Below are 16,365 nucleotides of genomic sequence, written 5' to 3'. Positions count from 1 at the left end.
AGGAAACTCAAGGGTTCCCAAAAGAAAGGAACTGCAGAGGAACAGGCCCACCTGCACGCACCTCAAGTGCAGGACCCGTGTGAGCAGGCACCTGAAGGAAAACGCACAGCTGGAGGTCACCTCCGTGCTTGAGCAGCAGGGACATGAATTCTGCACTGATTCAGGTGCTGGAGAACAGCAAAGCCGTTCACACAGCTCTCACCTCAGATGAGGGGCGTGCTGTACTATCTCACCACCAGCCAAGGCAATACCAGAGGAATCCTGCCGCTCCACGACAGCCATGAAGCTTACCTTCGTCTTGTATTCTGCAATAGCACCAAGGTTGGGCTTCATCTCATGACACTGGGCCTCCAGGAGAGCTATCTGGTTAGTGATAACATCGGGATCCTTGATAGCCTCAAGCTCTTCTTCACTTAGTACTGGAAGTTCTTCAGGTGGTTTATCTTCAATGGGGTGCAGTGATAATTTTGACATCTGAAATTCAAAACCAGTTACTAGAAATCTTGAAAGATCACATTAGTTATCACGTGAACACGTTTCTAAAATAAACATTTTCTGTATTAGTACAGACCGGAGCTTCTGATCTCAAAACACTCAAAGGTTCTTCACATAACTCCCTTTAAAAATACAATGGGAAAAAGACAACAAATATCCTTTTATCCTATTATTCTGTTCCTGAAAATTATACACGTTATTCTTACCAAGGAGATATTTCTCTGTAGTAGGAGCAGTAACAGATAATGAGGAAATCCCCTCTCCTGATGCCATAGAACTTTAACGAGTATATACTTAATGCTTTGCGTGTCCAAGTTTCTGACAGCAGCTTTGCTTGCTGGGCAGCCACCCTCATTATCCTCAAATTAATGAGGATATATATAAAGGGCACCCTGCCCTGCAAGATCACCTGCTGGTCTGGATCCCTACCTCTATTAAAGATTTAAATATGAAGTAGAAAGGACATATAATAAAGATAGTGTAACTTTATGGGCTCCAGGCCCCTAACTGGCCATTTCTCCGAGCATTCCTTGCTCCCACTGGCTCCAATTTATTCCATGAGCTGGTTCAAGCAGCAGCCTCTGAGGAACAGAGTTTCTTCCTGGCCTCATGGGATTCCTATTGCCCCAATTATCTATAACTGGGGAGAGGCAACTTGATGTACCAAGTGGACTACCAAGTTCTAAGTGAAACGCTTTCAAGGAAAGGGTCTTGCCATTTTATAGAGAGCAGCTTAGTGGACAAAGCACAGTTACACACAGCTTGTGTTTTAGTTATCAACCTCTTACTCCTCTTTGCTTCCTTCACCTGTGAGGGTGCCTACCCTTTATAAAACATTTTTTAGTAGGTACAGAGAGGGTGCGCAGGCACAAGGAGTCTCCTGGTTGCTGTTTATGGCCTATGTATTTAATTAATTACTCATAGATAGTGTTACATCGCTTATAGTTATCCTACTGCTCTTTCATAAATAAAAAAAAACGTTGAAAAGCTAAACCATTTAATTCACAACTCATCCATAACCTTGTCTGTAAATTATCTGTTTTCCAACTACGTTTTGAGATCTTACAGTTCAAATTTTAGGAACTAAACAATTTCCCTACCTCTTTTTGCCAGTACTTGATCTTTGACTGGTGTGCAGAAATATGGCTATCAATTTGTTCAATTTTCAGCTTAATATTAAGAGCTTCCTTTTGAAGTGTGTGTTCATCATCCTGGATAGTTTTAATCTCCTGGAGTAAACAGCGATGCTCCTCCTGAACTGCTGGCAACGCTTCCTGCACAGAAACGACCAAACAAGTGCATTAATCAGGTTATACATTTGTTTTCACGATATTATTCACAGAGCTTACTCTCCACAATCAATTAACCTGGTCCCCGAATTCTGGAATGACTGAAAATGTGCTGCAGTTTATGTTTTCATTCCAGATCTGGATTAAACGAGTCCTACAACTCAGATGTTTTAAGCTAAAAGGCAGTTTTAGAGAAAGAGAGTCTCAAAGAAACAGCTTTATTTGGAAGAATTTCAGCTGTCCTGGTTGTTTTCAGTCTCTCTCATCCATAAATCTACATGGGAGACTGAAGTCCCACATAGCTGGATAAAATCTATTTTTAAACAAGAGTTTTAAAACCAATCATTTCTTTGGGGAAACTTGGTGTAAGTTTTCTCTTAGCTTCAGAAAGTTGGGTCAAGATATATTTCCAGGTAAGTATAAAAAAAAATACACCATTCCCATTCCCTGACCACTGTGGAATGTCACTCTGTGGTTGTACACCAAAACTTGCATAAGAATAGAAGGATATAACCAGGATATAACTCCTCATCCTGATTTTACCTGAAGACCAGACCACTTACTAGGACTGTTTTAGCCTCATTTTTTCCCCCGGCGTCTATATTTAAAGGTCAACTTTGATTAAAGATTAATAAAATTATTAATTTTATATGAGTGCACACAATACATTGTGGGATACAGTAAGGACCATTCTTTTGCCATTTTATCACTGTGTGAATTTTTAGAGGATGAGTAGTAAAGTAACTGAGAAAAAAAGATACTCAGATCAGCATTGTCAAGTCTGAGGCTTAAATGGCAAGGCAGATTTTTTTGTGTCGTTTTTATTTTTGTTTTTTTAAATAAATGAAGGTACTATCAGCTAATGCAGCCCCTTGCTAGGCCTGCCCGGAATGTCTAAGGACATCAGCCATTAGGACAACTCTGACACAACAACTATTATCTAAAATTTATTTCACAGACTGCAATCTCCATGAAGAAATACCCGAAATGCAGGTGACACTTACTTCAGCTTGCCTGCAGTCATTTATAACCTGAGTAGCTTTGTCTTCTAGCGTAGTCAGCTCTTCTGTTAAGGTTTTAATTTCTTTCCCATTATCTTCAATTTCCTTCTCTGTGCGAAGAACAGACTCCTCAGATTTTTTCAGGTTTCTGAAGGGGCACAGAGATGTTTGTATACCTCACATGAGTGCGGATATGATATAAGATAATATAGAACCACAATTCTATTTCAAAGATTGTTCAATAGCTACTGACAACCAACTAGGAAGTGCTGATTTATGCATGAACTCTCACACTCCTGAGACATCCAAGTCAAACAAAGTTGTCTTCCTAACATACAGCAGACAGGCCTCATTAAATGACTTAATTTGTTCTTTCAGAGACAGTTTTGACATTTGTTCTAAGTATTCGTTAAGTATTGTTAAGCTAACATAAAAAATACATCACATTTTATTTCCTGACTCATAAAATGAGTCCCTTCAGATCTGAACCGCTCCACTGCATGGCGATTAAGTGCTATTTTGAATCTTTATCCTGAAATATTGCATTTTAGGGATAGGCAAATATTAGCAGAAAAATGCTGATTAAACGTGACTTTTAACCTTTTGTTTCCCTTTACCTCCTTGGCACAAGCAACATTTAGTATCAGACATGCAACTGAAAATTAAGATTTTAAGAGCACAGGATTTTTAGCTACTTAAAACAAGCAAGTGTCCTGCAGGCACTGATGCCAACAGATACAGCTCCTCGAAGGCTGGCGTGACTCCTTGGTCAGGTTTCACTAAGCTTTCTAGGTCTCTGATCCTTTGCCTGTAAAGCACGCTAATTAACAAAGATTATGGTTCTTAATTAAGAACTAGTCTCAGTTTGAGGTAAATTTAGAGAAAAAGGTTATGACCTTCTCCCTCCAGTTTTTCTCTAGCCATGAAGAGGTGAAAAGCACCTCCTCTAGCCTGATGATTTCCCCCCCCAAAAGGTCCAGCTGAAATCACAGAATCACACAGGAATCAAACAGGGATCACAGCAACATGCAATCACAGCCCAAAGCTTTCCCCTCGAGCACGTCGCTGCCTACTGTACCTGTCCGCAGTCTTGACCGCCACTTGGGCTTTGGTAATAGTTGAAGTACAGTCATCTATTTCTTTGTTGATCTTATCCAGTTTGTCTTGCTGGGCTTTAAGTTTATGACTATTGATCTCGATTATGAGGTTATGTAATCGTTTCACTTCGTTGCCTATTTTATCAGCTTTCTCAGCAACGCAATCATAATCTGTCGATAAACAAAATCGAGTTAAGGTCATTGTGCTGTCCCTGGGGACACCGGGCTGCTGCAATGCATCAAGATTTAAGTGATAAAAAGCTCTGCAGTATTAATGTGTTGAGAAATGTACGTATTTCTACATACTGTGAAAAATGTTTGGGGTTTTTGTGCCTTTTTTCTTTTTATTGTGGCAAAAAGAAAAACACTACCCACATCTTTCTGATCACAGAATCCCAGAATCAATGAGGTTGGAAGAACCCTCTGGGATCACCGAGTCCAACCATTGCCCTGACACCACCATGGCAACTAGACCAGGGCACTAAGTGCCATGTCCAGGCTTTTCTTAAACCCCTCCAGAGATGCTGATGCTGTTATACTACCAAAGTTTTTTTGGTGTAAACCACCAAAAATTTTAATTGAATTACTAAATGCATGTAGAGTACTTAAATACACAAAATAGTACATAAGAAGCTATTTCAAGCTCATTCTTTGCATTTATTTAATGGGAAAATGCTCAAAGGGGCTAAATTGTAAGAACTGGCCACTAACTGTTGCTCAGTAGCTGGTGTTACTGTGTAGTTACTACACATGATGAATGATAAGACAAGCCCACTCTGCCTCCACGGTAGATTAGTTTCCTTGTTTAGCTTATACTTAAAACTCAACTAAACTGTCTTAGTAAGTTGAAAACCTTTCAAAAATTAAACAAGCCAGTACCTTAGTGTTCTAAGTGCAAAACAAACAAACAAAAAAATCCCACACTAAGTTTGCTACAGATTTATAATTTCCTTTTGGGGACAGAAGGGGTAAAGCAAAGACTTGAAAGGTAGAAGGCATGCGTCTCTCCAGAGGAGAACACAGGTTTGTGTCTCTTCATTATTTGGTAGAAATGTTAGAAAAGGTATTTATAACATCAAGCCTTGGTGTGATTGAGAAAGCGATTGATAATCCCCTCTCCACAAAATGTACCTTTTTTATAACTATTAAGGACTTTTTCCAGTTCCTTCTGTTTGTTTTTCTCCGGAGCAGCAGCAATTACATTCGCTTCGAGTTCCTTAACTTGGGTTTTTAGATGCATTTCTTGTTCAGATAAACTCTACGGAAAACACAACTACGTTAGAATCCTGTACTTTAAAAAGATCCTTGACGCTAACAAGGACTATGTTAAGCTGAGGCTGAGAAGTTATCCCCCTGCATGGAGAAGCCAGATCCTGCCTCAGTAATAAACTTGTTCACCTGGATACTTGCTGTGTACTTTTCTAAGGTGTTTCTCATTTCCCGAACATCTTGGCGCAGTTTTCTTATGGCTTCCTCAAGTTGTAATTTCTTCTCTTCATACTGTGCTGCTCTTTTAGAATCCTTCTGCAGCTGAGATTCCATTTTATTGACCTACACAAAAGCAAGACATGATCATTTGCCTAGCGTCGCCACTACAAAACACAGCAAGATCTCATTTGTGTGCTCGACAGTCTGTGATCTCTTAAAATACAAAAAGAAAGTGGAATAAAAACTTGAAAATTTGCTGTAGCAGGGCAGAATAGGGAGGCTAACTGCTGAGAAGATCCATTAGAATAGTGAAAACCAAGAGTAGCAAGCATAAGAAAAAGTACGCTGAATAGGCCCTTGAAAAATAGCTCATGATGGAGAATTGTTTTAAGGAAATAAAACTAGATTAAGCTTGAAAGGCTGAAGTCAGAGTAGTGAAACCAGAAACCAAAAAACACACAAGCAGAAGCTTGGAGCAATTTTACTGTAGTTAAGATTTGATGCTCGTTGGTTTTTGTGGTAACCTGGTGCTAGGAAGACAAGCTTCAGCACGTAGTAACTGGTGAAGTGACCGAGTCTTGCAATTCACCTTCAAGCGCCGAAGGAATAAGGATACATTTCAGATCTCAGCCCCTCTTCTGGTTTTACACACAGAGAACTGTCCAACAGGCACGGATATGAATATACTTGTTCTACCTGGAGTTGTTCACTGTGCCAGACAGGTACAGAGCCAAACCTCTTAAAAATGGAGAAATTAAGTTATAGCTCCTGACCTTTATCGGGTGCCACAGTATCTCTCAGGGGCTAAACAGAAAACAGTACGTAAGCCTGTCTCTTGGAGAGAACAAACAATAAATACATCTAAAGTGTGAAGAGAGGAAATAGCAAAGTCTCTTAATTACAGAATCAACCAGGTTGGAAGAGCCCTCTGGGCTCATCGAGTCCAACCATTGCCCTGACACCACCATGGCAACTAGACCAGGGCACTAAGTGCCATGTCCAGGCTTTTCTTAATCCCTCCAGAGATGGTGACTCCACCACCTCCCTGGGCAGCCCCTTCCAATGGCTAATGACCCTTGCTGAGAAGAAATGCTTCCTAATGTCCAACCTGAACCTCCCCTGGCCAAGCTTGAGGCTGTGTCCTCTTGTCCTATCGCTGGTTGCCTGGGAGAAGAGGCCGACTCCCCCTCCACTACAACCTCCCTTCAGGTAGTTGTAGACTGCACTAAGGTCACCTCTGAGCCTCCTCTTCTCCAGGCTAAACAACCCCAGCTCCCTCAGCCGTTCCTCGTAGGTCAGACCCTCCAGACCTTGGACTTCACCAAGTGAAGGTGTAAATACAGCAGATAGATGACAGAACAGATATATATTTTAACCTCTCAGTGATAAAAACGAAAACTTGCAGAAATGTCAGCAATGACAGCAAAGCTGATGACATAGTTATCTCCTCCAGCAGAGAAATCAGATAGAGCCTTAAAGTTGAGTTTGATTTTGGAGTTCTCCAATTTGAAAGTATTTTCACCTAAAAAATACTAACTGCTGGTTTTGTGTCCTCAGGGGTAAGCAAATATTCAACCCTTGTGTTGGCTTATGGCTCTCATTCCTAAAGAACAAGTTTGTTCTCCTGTAGGGAGAGGACTGATGTCAGGAGCCATGGTTTATGTGACAGTTACACAGAGGCGCTTGTCTTCCTGAAGAGGTATTAACCCTTTGATGTTGGATGTCACTTAAGTTGATCAGCAGATGCTGGGCAAAACTAGAGACTAAACCCTAAAAGAATTCAGAAAAAAAAGCAAGCTGTATCTTGATATTCCAAAACATTCTTGAAATACAAATTTGAAGGAAAGCTCTGCCACTCCCTGACAGATCTTACAAGGACATAAGCTGAAGGAGTAAATCCATCTCTTGCTGCTGACGTTTGTGTGTCAAACAAACCACTGAGCTCTGCAGCTCAGTGGTTCCTTATGACCAGTATCTCCCGTGTTCCCATCCCTACCTTCAATCAATTTCCAAGCTATCAAAGGCAGCACTATGAGACTAAAAATTAAATAACAGGCATATGATAGCTGGGCTGTGAACAAAAGCACTTAAGAGCAATATAATCTACGCTAACCTCGTGAACTTTAGCTTTATAAATCATTGTTAATGTATCTTGCATCAGAGATTGCTAACTACTCACGCTGATTTAAAAGAACATAGCATATATGTGTACGATCTGCCAAAACATAAGGAACTTTGATGAAATTCCACTTTTAATTAATATTATGCACTAACCTCTTCTTCTGAAACATCCGTTATGACCGAGGAACCCATTCTGCCCTTCATTATTTTACCCCCACCACCAGTCATTGTTCCTAAAGTAAGAGACAAGAAGAAGTCAGCGAGCTAAGTGTGCTTAGGCATCACCTATAAAGTGCTTAAAATATAACTGTAAGTGTGCACTGAAATACCTGACTGCTCAATGATTTGTCCTTGCAGTGTTACCACCCTCCATCTTTTATCTCTCTGGAATGCTACTCTGGTAGCTTCTTCCAAGTTCTTAGCTACTAGGGTGTCACGCAACGCGAAGTAAAACGCCAGGCGAACCTTCTCGTCCTCTACTTTCACCAGATCAAACAACCGAGGAGTATTTTCAGGAGTTGGGATTTTTTGAATTTTTTTTTCCCATACAGCCATCTACATAAAAAAGTAAATAAATGAGAGATTCCTTAGGATAATTTATGAGGTCATTTCATTTATTCTAAGGTATGTTAAGGCGTTAAAGTAAATCCAATTGTACTGCAATTAACAGTAAAGCTTCCTTCCCTGGGGATCTCTGCTTACTTCCAGTGTAATTAAAAGCTCACTCATAACTCATTGTTCTCTTTCATAGTTTACTTGGATTATTAAGTTTTCTAATTTGTTAAAAAAAATCTAAATATAAGACACCAAACATTCGTCGTACACATACAGGTATCTAAAAAGCCTTGTAATTTCTGTAAGTAAACGTTACCATTCGCTAGTAGAATATTCTAAGGTACCAACAGCCTATTAAAACATTTCATATTTTAGCTTTACCTGTATTAACACATACACAGCTTAATATATTTTTATATATATAATACATACTTATGCATATTAATACATTATACATATACAGTACTAACACTGTGCACATTAGGGTAAGTCAACAAGCGCTAGTACTTACTTTGTCCAGGGCTATGAACGTGGCGACTCCAATTCCGGTCGCCTTCAAGAAATTCACACATGCCTGTGCGGTATCGATCGTGTCAACCACGATGTGGTCTAAGGCACCACAGCAGGATGAAATAGCAACGTCGTACTTTTCACTGATAGCTCCCAGGTCTCCCTAATAATTGAGGGGGGAGGCAGAAGTACACCGATTAGTTTGGCATCAATGTTTTTTTTTTGTCTTGGTATTAAGAAATAACTGGCAAAACTTTACACAAAGTGAAATGAGATGAAAGCAAATTATAAAGCAATTTTCTGTGAAAGAACTTAAACCTTCATTATTTTACAAATTCTAATACCACACGTCTTCTCCTGCACGCTGCTATTTAGGTATTTCTAATGTACTTGTTTCCATAGTAGAAATTCATATACTCAGAGCTTCAAAAGCGGTGCTTCTGGTAGAGCAACGTGGTAGCGTTGATTTATTTTCTGTGGACAACTGTTCAATTTTATATGCCAGTATTTTAGCGAGGCAGTCTGGCCTAACAGAACCACAGAATCAATGAGGTTGGAAGAGCCCTCTGGGCTCATCGAGTCCAACCATTGCCCTGACACCACCATGGCAACTAGACCAGGGCACTAAGTGCCATGTCCAGGCTTTTCTTAAACCCCTCCAGAGATGGTGACTCCACCACCTCCCTGGGCAGCCCCTTCCAATGGCTAATGACCCTTGCTGAGAAGAAATGCTTCCTAATGTCCAACCTGAACCTCCCCTGGCCAAGCTTGAGGCAAAATCATTTAACTGTGTATAGTTCTACCATTGCTCAGCTGGGCAGGACCCAGCAAGTCATATATTTCTGCCATACTGGTCTGAAAAATGGGTACAGGGGTATTCATCATCTTTGAAAAATTCTTGTGTATCTGCAGAAAAAAACAGCACGTACAGCTGAGTTATCCCAGAACAGATTAACCTCGCACTCCTCTCTGCAGCAAGTGATAACAGAGCAGGAGACAAAATACATGCCAGCTGTACTAGACAGTGGTCTGCTCCTGCTCGAGCTTTATCCTTTTGAAATAAATCTATACACACATTTTTAAAATATACATCCACTAAATAAACTGATTTTTCTGAAGCAGAGAGAATTCTCCTTGGATGAGCAGGTGGGGAAAAAAAAAAGAAAACTGCAGAACACAACAATAGCACTTTTACATTTACACCGATATGTATGTATTGTTCAGGGCTAGTAAAAAAAGGAATGAAGAATTCTACCTCAGCTGCAAATTTTCAGAACTTTAAATCAACACTTTCTTTAGTGACGAGTAGAGGAACCTCAACAATCTTATTTTTTTTTAATTTATAGCAACTCTGCTGTCCGAATTCATAGCACCAGAGAAGTGAGGAATTCTACATTTCACTCAGTTACAGAAACACCACTCTGTTCCTATAAAGTTTAAAAGTATAATAGACTTTTTTACCAGTCTTCCATACAGTCCACAGATATTTCCAGATTTCTTCTGCTGAAGCAGAGCCTCAAGCACTTTTCCTCGGCTGCGACATAGTGCTAAAGAACTTTTGGCTTCTTCTACTTTTTGACGCAGATTTCGAAGGAGATTCTTAGCACCTGATTCTTCTCTTCCCAGCTTCTCAAGCTCCTTCTCTTTCTAGTGGTTAAAAGACAGACATTTACCTCAGCCTCACAAAAACGACTGTATTCAGGGATTCATGATTGTGTAGGCAATGAAACCAGCCACTGAAGTAGCAAACATTTAGCAGCAGAATGGCTGGTATTTGGATATGCTTTGGCTAGTATTTAGTACACTTTGATACAAATATGACAAGCTTATGAATTCATGAATCAGGCTTAGGACAAGGTAGTGGGATTTTGTTTTCTTTGGGGAATGAGAGAGGAGCAAGTGAAATCCAAAGGCGGCTCAGAAACACAGGCATTTATTCATTTTAACATGTCTCGTTATGATATTTAAACTGATTCCCTTACAGGGATATGTAGGATTTAATTTCAGTGCTTAATGTTAACATTTTCTTAACCCAAAATAAGTTTGAAATCAAACACTCCACCGGTTAACCAAGTATTAGAATATAGTTTTTAAATGTTATTTTCCTGCAGACAGATTTTCCTTTATTTTCACCACGATTACTGCTAAAAAGAAAAGAGCAGCTTTGGTTTGTACGTTGCAACATTGTGTTGTAACTCAAAGAAATTATATGTGAAAGTCAAGTCTCACCTCCTTCAACTCCTGTTCAGCTCGGGGTAATTTTGTATCTATGTCTTTGATAGCAGCTTTCCTTTCCTTAAGAGTTTCTGCAGTACTCCTCAGAGCCTCCTTTGCCTGATTGAACTGAGCCACAGCAGTGTTATGACGGCTGAGATAGAGATCAAGCTCTGACTGGGCTACATCCATCTTTGAACGCGCTTCGTTCACGGCTTTGTTGAACTCCAGCAGCTCTTGCTCTTTGCTCTGGGAAAAGGGACAATGTTACAACCAGAAACAGACAACTGTGGGATTTATCACATCAATCACGCTGTATAAAAGGAAAAGAGGAAACAGGCATGTTCTTTTACTAGTTCTCCTCTCAGCAGAAAACAGTTATCTAGAAGAACAAGTATTTCTTAATTTATTAACATATTGTGTATGGAAATTAAATAAGGCATTTTTCATAATTAGAAAGAACATCAGGGAATTATCAGAGAACATTTCCATACAAGCTTTGTATCATTTTCTCAACTTAAAGCTGGGAAGAGCCCAACGCATTGAGCTAAATTACAGATCAAACGGAGAAACCATGTTTTCAAGTACAGAAAAAAATCCCCCAGATTTACAGGATAAATTTCCAGCCTCCAGGTGTTTAGTAATTGAACAGCTAATATCAACAACCAAGTGTTATAGTAGTTGTCTGTTAATTCAAAGACAGATTACAGCTGGGTGAAAGGCTCAGAACACAGCATTTCAAAATCTGTTTATTTATTTAAGCAACACATCGGCTTAAACATTTTGATGGGAGAAAATTGAAGTGTGTTCAAATAATGGAAGTGTAGAATTATTTAATATACATACATGAATGATATACTTGACACATAGAATCACAGAATCACAGAATCAATCAGGTTGGAAGAGCCCTCTGGGCTCATCGAGTCCAACCATTGCCCTGACACCACCATGGCAACTAGACCATGGCACTAAGTGCCATGGCCAGTCTTTTCTTAAACCCCTCCAGAGATGGTGACTCCACCCCCTCCCTGGGCAGCCCCTTCCAATGGCTAATGACCCTTGCTGAGAAGAAATGCTTCCTAATGTCCAACCTGACCCTCCCCTGGCGAAGCTTGAGGCTGTGTCCTCTTGTCCTATCGCTAGTTGCCCGGGATGATCACTATAAAAAGTGACATGATCACTATAAAAAGCAGACAACTTATTGAGAACGATTTAGGTCTGATTAGAAATTCAAAATTAATTTCCCAGTTAGACTCCATTGAACTAACACATGAAACAGTGTATTTGTCATATAAAATAGCCTTTTACAGCTATCTTGTGATCGTTTCATTCATAAGCATAAAAGCTGTACATCAGTTAATACAGTCAGTGTGCTCAGTCAAACCACTTCAAACCTCTTTTTCTTCCTGAAGTCCTCGTGTTTCTTTCTTCAGGCTATCCATAACCTGCTTGAGTTTTTCTTCTTCCTTCTCTTTTGTCTTTTCAAGAAGCTTTTTCTTAGCTGTTGCGTCGCTGATGGCTTTTTCACTATTGCAAGGTACATTTTTCAACTCTTCTACCTACACAAGGAAAAGATTTTTAACTTCTCCCCCTGAAACAAACCAGTTTTGCCCTATCTTTAAAGCCTGCCTTCCAAGTGCTATGTGGAAGTCAAGGGCAGCGTAAGCCCTAAGGAAGCTGACGTGTTTTCGTAGGATAAGATACACCGTGGCTCTAGCAGGAGGCCAGGGTTTTATCTGCAAGGTTTGTTGGGTTCTAGAGCCCGTGCAGAGAGAAGCCACAGCAGTAAAAGAACACAGCTGTACACATAGAAACTCAAGTCTTTGCATGACAATAAGGCTTCACTCTTAAATACCTACTTTCCGAAGGCCAGTCTTGATCCAGAGGGTGATTTAAGATCTATAACAGCTGGCAAGAACCAACTTGGTAAAATATATCCATTAAATTAACTAAATTAACTATGGAAACAAGAAAAAAATGTTTTGAAAAGGTAATAACTATGAGAACACACAACATTCCTGTAATCTCAAGAAATGTGATAAAAAGGTGCTTCTCAAGCCATGAGACCTAAAAATTTTTTTTAAAATGACATAAAATAGCTGATTAAAAAAATTTTAAAACCCATTTTTCCATCTTCTTTGTTGCACGAAGTACAATTGGTGTCCTTTGCTGTTTTATCCCAGCTGCACAAAGATGTTCTCATCTAGAGCAACCTATTACATTTCTTTAAGTAAATCAAGGTGCAGTTCACACTACCTTTTCTTTGTCCTTTTGAAGTTGCTTCTCCAGCTTTTTAGCCTTGCTTTTGGCATGTTTTAGATTTTCCCTTACTTTAACATCCTGCAAATCCAACTGAGTAAATTTTTCTTTATTTTCCTCTACAAATTTTGTAATTTTATTGAGTTTCCTAAAGGGAAAAAAAAAGAAATATTAATCTATTCCATACCCTATAAAGATAATGTCAGTAAAGCTTAGCTTAATAAGTAAACATATAGAATTTAAACCAATACAACAGTTTTTGTGAAAAACAACATCCAATACCTGCTATATTCGTAATATTTTCCCCGGGGAAGTGATGTTTCATCAGCAAAAGATCAACTAACAAAGCAATATCAAACACATTTTCAGTAATGTTATTTTTTCTTTGTTAGAATTTATAATTCACATCTCTTACAAATACGTTACTACGATCTCAGAGGATGAGAAGGTGAATATTGCAGTTGGACTGGAGATTAGCACCCAGACAAATCGGTTTTAGGGAAACACAATTTATGCATAAGAGGTTAATAAAGAAACCAAAGAAAAATACTTAGTATCCTAAGTATCATGGTTGTATGTCTAAAAACTTGAAAGTCTCCCAATTATTTTTCGTAGTCAATATAAAAAGTATGTACTTTAAAATCCATGACAAACCAGACCTCTTCTTATTGTAATTGTGAATATTACCCAAATTTCTCCAAGAGGAGCAACCTGCAGAACCAAATCAAACCAATGAGAAATTTTTATAATTTATTTTTGTGCAAAAGATCGTTTAATCCATGCCAGGGAATGTTTAGATACCACAAGTGACTCTGCTCATCAGATAATTTACGGTTTTGGTGGAAGAACTACTGAAAAACCCGGCTGTGCTCCCTGTGTTTGATCATCTTCCCCTGCAACTCCTGTAGACTTCTGCTTTCTCAGTGTTCCCCCACTGCAATACCACAGCTTTTTCTGAAAATCCTGCTAACTCTCCCCACATACACAGAACACACAAACCACAGTCCTCTGACCTTACGACTATACCTGAAGTACTTACTTTTCAATTTCTTTCAAAGCTTTATTCTTGGTTTTCATTTCATCTGCAAGTTTACTACTCTTCTCATTAATATCTTTTGTTTCTTCATTAATTTTTTCTTTCTGCGTTTCCATATCATTTATTCGTTTCTTTAGGTCATAGCTAGGAAAAAAAAAACAAAACAAACCCTCCACTTTTTTCCATACAGCTGACATTCATAATGAACATGTATTTCCAATCTTAAGTATAACAAAGTGATTATGTAAAATATTAAATCCTAATATCCATTATTGAGTAACCTTGCCAATTCAATACAAAACAGCAAGGAAATCTGACAACTTAGACACTTCAGATGAAAAATAGCCTTTAAGTGATCTACTTTCTCAATTTATGTATGAAGCTGTAAAAGATTAATTTGCCAGACTACTTTGTATAAACTGGCAAGAAGGTTTCTGGTTTCCTTTTTTTGTTGGTGGTGTTTTGGGTTTTTTGTTGTTGTTGTTTTGGGGGTTTTTATAAGGTTTTTATGAAAATAGACTTTATTTTCCACACGCTATTCAACTAATTTTGAAGGACCAATACTGCTGTTAAGAAATGCAAAATAGTTCCAATTAGAGATATGGAAGCAGAGTTTTACACCACCACCATCACATTAAAACCACATCAAAACTTTAGAGAAGTACTTACATATAGTATTGACAGATGTGATTCTTTTCTTTAAACATTTTGTTTTCCAAACAAAGAAATTCAATGGCTTTATTCCTGTCCGCTTCCAAGGCATCCTTTTCTTTTTCCACCATTTTAACTCTATTTAACTGGACAAGACAGAGAGTCAGAGCTGACTTTACTGCCAGTTCTACAGAAGAATAAACCATGAGGAAAAAAAAAACCCTGACCCTTTTTAGCACACGTGTCCCCTGGAGAGAGGGTCTGCAACAATTAACTCCGCAAGGCAATTTAGCACTGCAAGCTTTTAGGGCAATTCAAACAGTAACTTAAAACTAAAAAGGGATCCTACAGATGCTAGGAAGAGCTCAAGCAAATCAAGGAAAATGTAGGTGAGAAAGAGGAGTTACATACAGACAGTCCATATGTGTTATTTGCTATATTTCAGCCTTTAGACTACCCCCTTTTAAGTTAATTCCTGCAACTACATGTCTTTCATTTTCCTTCCCAGCCTTTAAAAATCTGCAACATATTAGGATTTACCAAGGACACATCAAATAAAAAGAACTTTGATATTATTTAGTACTTTTAGAACTCAATGCATAAATAAAATGTCATGAAAGCAAGTTCTGCAACAGATCTACATAGCTCAAGTCACAACTCATTGCCTGTATTTTTAAGCCTCCTCATACAGGTGTGCGTGCATCACCTCTCCCTCTCCCCTTTTCTTAGCTTATGAAGAGTTTCCCTGCTACTTCTCTTTGCTATTTAGCAATAGGAGGAAGACAAAAAGCCCTGGCTGGGTGTATTCGATGATAATCTGCTTCTCTCTATTCAGTCTGCGAAGCATTTAACGCACACAGATCTGATCAGAGTGGTCAGCAGGTAAAAGTTCCAACTCAAGCATTCAAACCTGTGGTGTTTAAACCAAGTTTTTAAAGAAGGGCGACTGATGCTGACTGCCCTTTTCTTTTATAATTGAAACAGCAGATGCAATAAAGATACCTCAAAATTTCTCTGTACTTCTACTCCTGTAGTGCCAAATTTTTACTAAGTCTTTACATTAACTAAAAAATCCAACAATGAAACATTGCAAGTTTATATTTTTTATTTATAATTCAAACAAAACTTTCTGAAACTCACCTTTTCTCCTCTCTGTTCGTTTAAAATCTCTACTCTGCGACACAGAGTTTGGATAGGATCTTTTAGTCGTGCAGATCCTATTAAGTCTTCTAAGTATTCAAGCATGCCTTCGTCGTGTTCAGTCTGGCCTTTTGGTTTCATCATTGCGATCTGCTCAACTTCCCCCTTGGAAAAGAAAAGTTGATGTTTTCTTTTCTTACTGTTTTTTTTTTTTGTGGGGGAAAGAGTATTCTGAAAAAATACAAACATCTTTGGAATGCAGGTGTGTGACCATATTCTAGCATTAAAAAAAAGAACAAAATAACACAGCAATCAAAACTGACTGTTCAGAGAAGGAATATCTTTGGGAAAACAAAGATCAAAATGAAGACATTTCCTCCAAGGAGTGCATGGTGGCGACGTGCATGAAAACCAGCATCTCTTCTGAAGCCAGCATTCAGGTCTAAACATTGCTTCATGTCTCTAAAGGTCAAAATGTATTTCCCCAACCTAAAAAAAGAAGAGAATAAAGCATGCCCTCTAGGTCATGTAGCACCCAATAGTCTTAAGGTAGCTTCATCAGCACTGAA

The 16,365-nt window shown here is 38.8% G+C and overlaps 1 protein-coding gene across 1 annotated transcript in view; it reads right to left on the bottom strand.

Annotated features, from left to right (window-relative positions):
- The window catches only part of SMC4 (structural maintenance of chromosomes 4), a 37,351-nt gene that overhangs the window by 3,171 nt on the left and 17,815 nt on the right, over positions 1-16,365 (bottom strand). The window contains exons 6-21 of the mRNA XM_068406039.1: positions 15,797-15,961; positions 14,675-14,802; positions 14,009-14,149; positions 12,967-13,117; positions 12,105-12,269; positions 10,726-10,959; positions 9,958-10,143; positions 8,498-8,659; positions 7,761-7,986; positions 7,585-7,664; positions 5,281-5,433; positions 5,014-5,140; positions 3,864-4,053; positions 2,789-2,933; positions 1,596-1,769; positions 292-474 (exon numbers count right to left, since the gene is read on the bottom strand). Coding sequence (XP_068262140.1) covers positions 292-474; positions 1,596-1,769; positions 2,789-2,933; positions 3,864-4,053; positions 5,014-5,140; positions 5,281-5,433; positions 7,585-7,664; positions 7,761-7,986; positions 8,498-8,659; positions 9,958-10,143; positions 10,726-10,959; positions 12,105-12,269; positions 12,967-13,117; positions 14,009-14,149; positions 14,675-14,802; positions 15,797-15,961 — 2,610 coding nt within the window. The remainder of the gene's footprint in view (positions 1-291; positions 475-1,595; positions 1,770-2,788; positions 2,934-3,863; positions 4,054-5,013; positions 5,141-5,280; positions 5,434-7,584; positions 7,665-7,760; positions 7,987-8,497; positions 8,660-9,957; positions 10,144-10,725; positions 10,960-12,104; positions 12,270-12,966; positions 13,118-14,008; positions 14,150-14,674; positions 14,803-15,796; positions 15,962-16,365) is intronic.

The sequence above is a fragment of the Nyctibius grandis genome, chromosome 8 (assembly GCF_013368605.1).
Source record: "Nyctibius grandis isolate bNycGra1 chromosome 8, bNycGra1.pri, whole genome shotgun sequence".
Lineage (NCBI taxonomy): Eukaryota > Metazoa > Chordata > Aves > Nyctibiiformes > Nyctibiidae > Nyctibius > Nyctibius grandis.
Note: the sequence above shows the minus strand (reverse complement) of the source record. Positions and strands in the feature narration are given on the sequence as shown.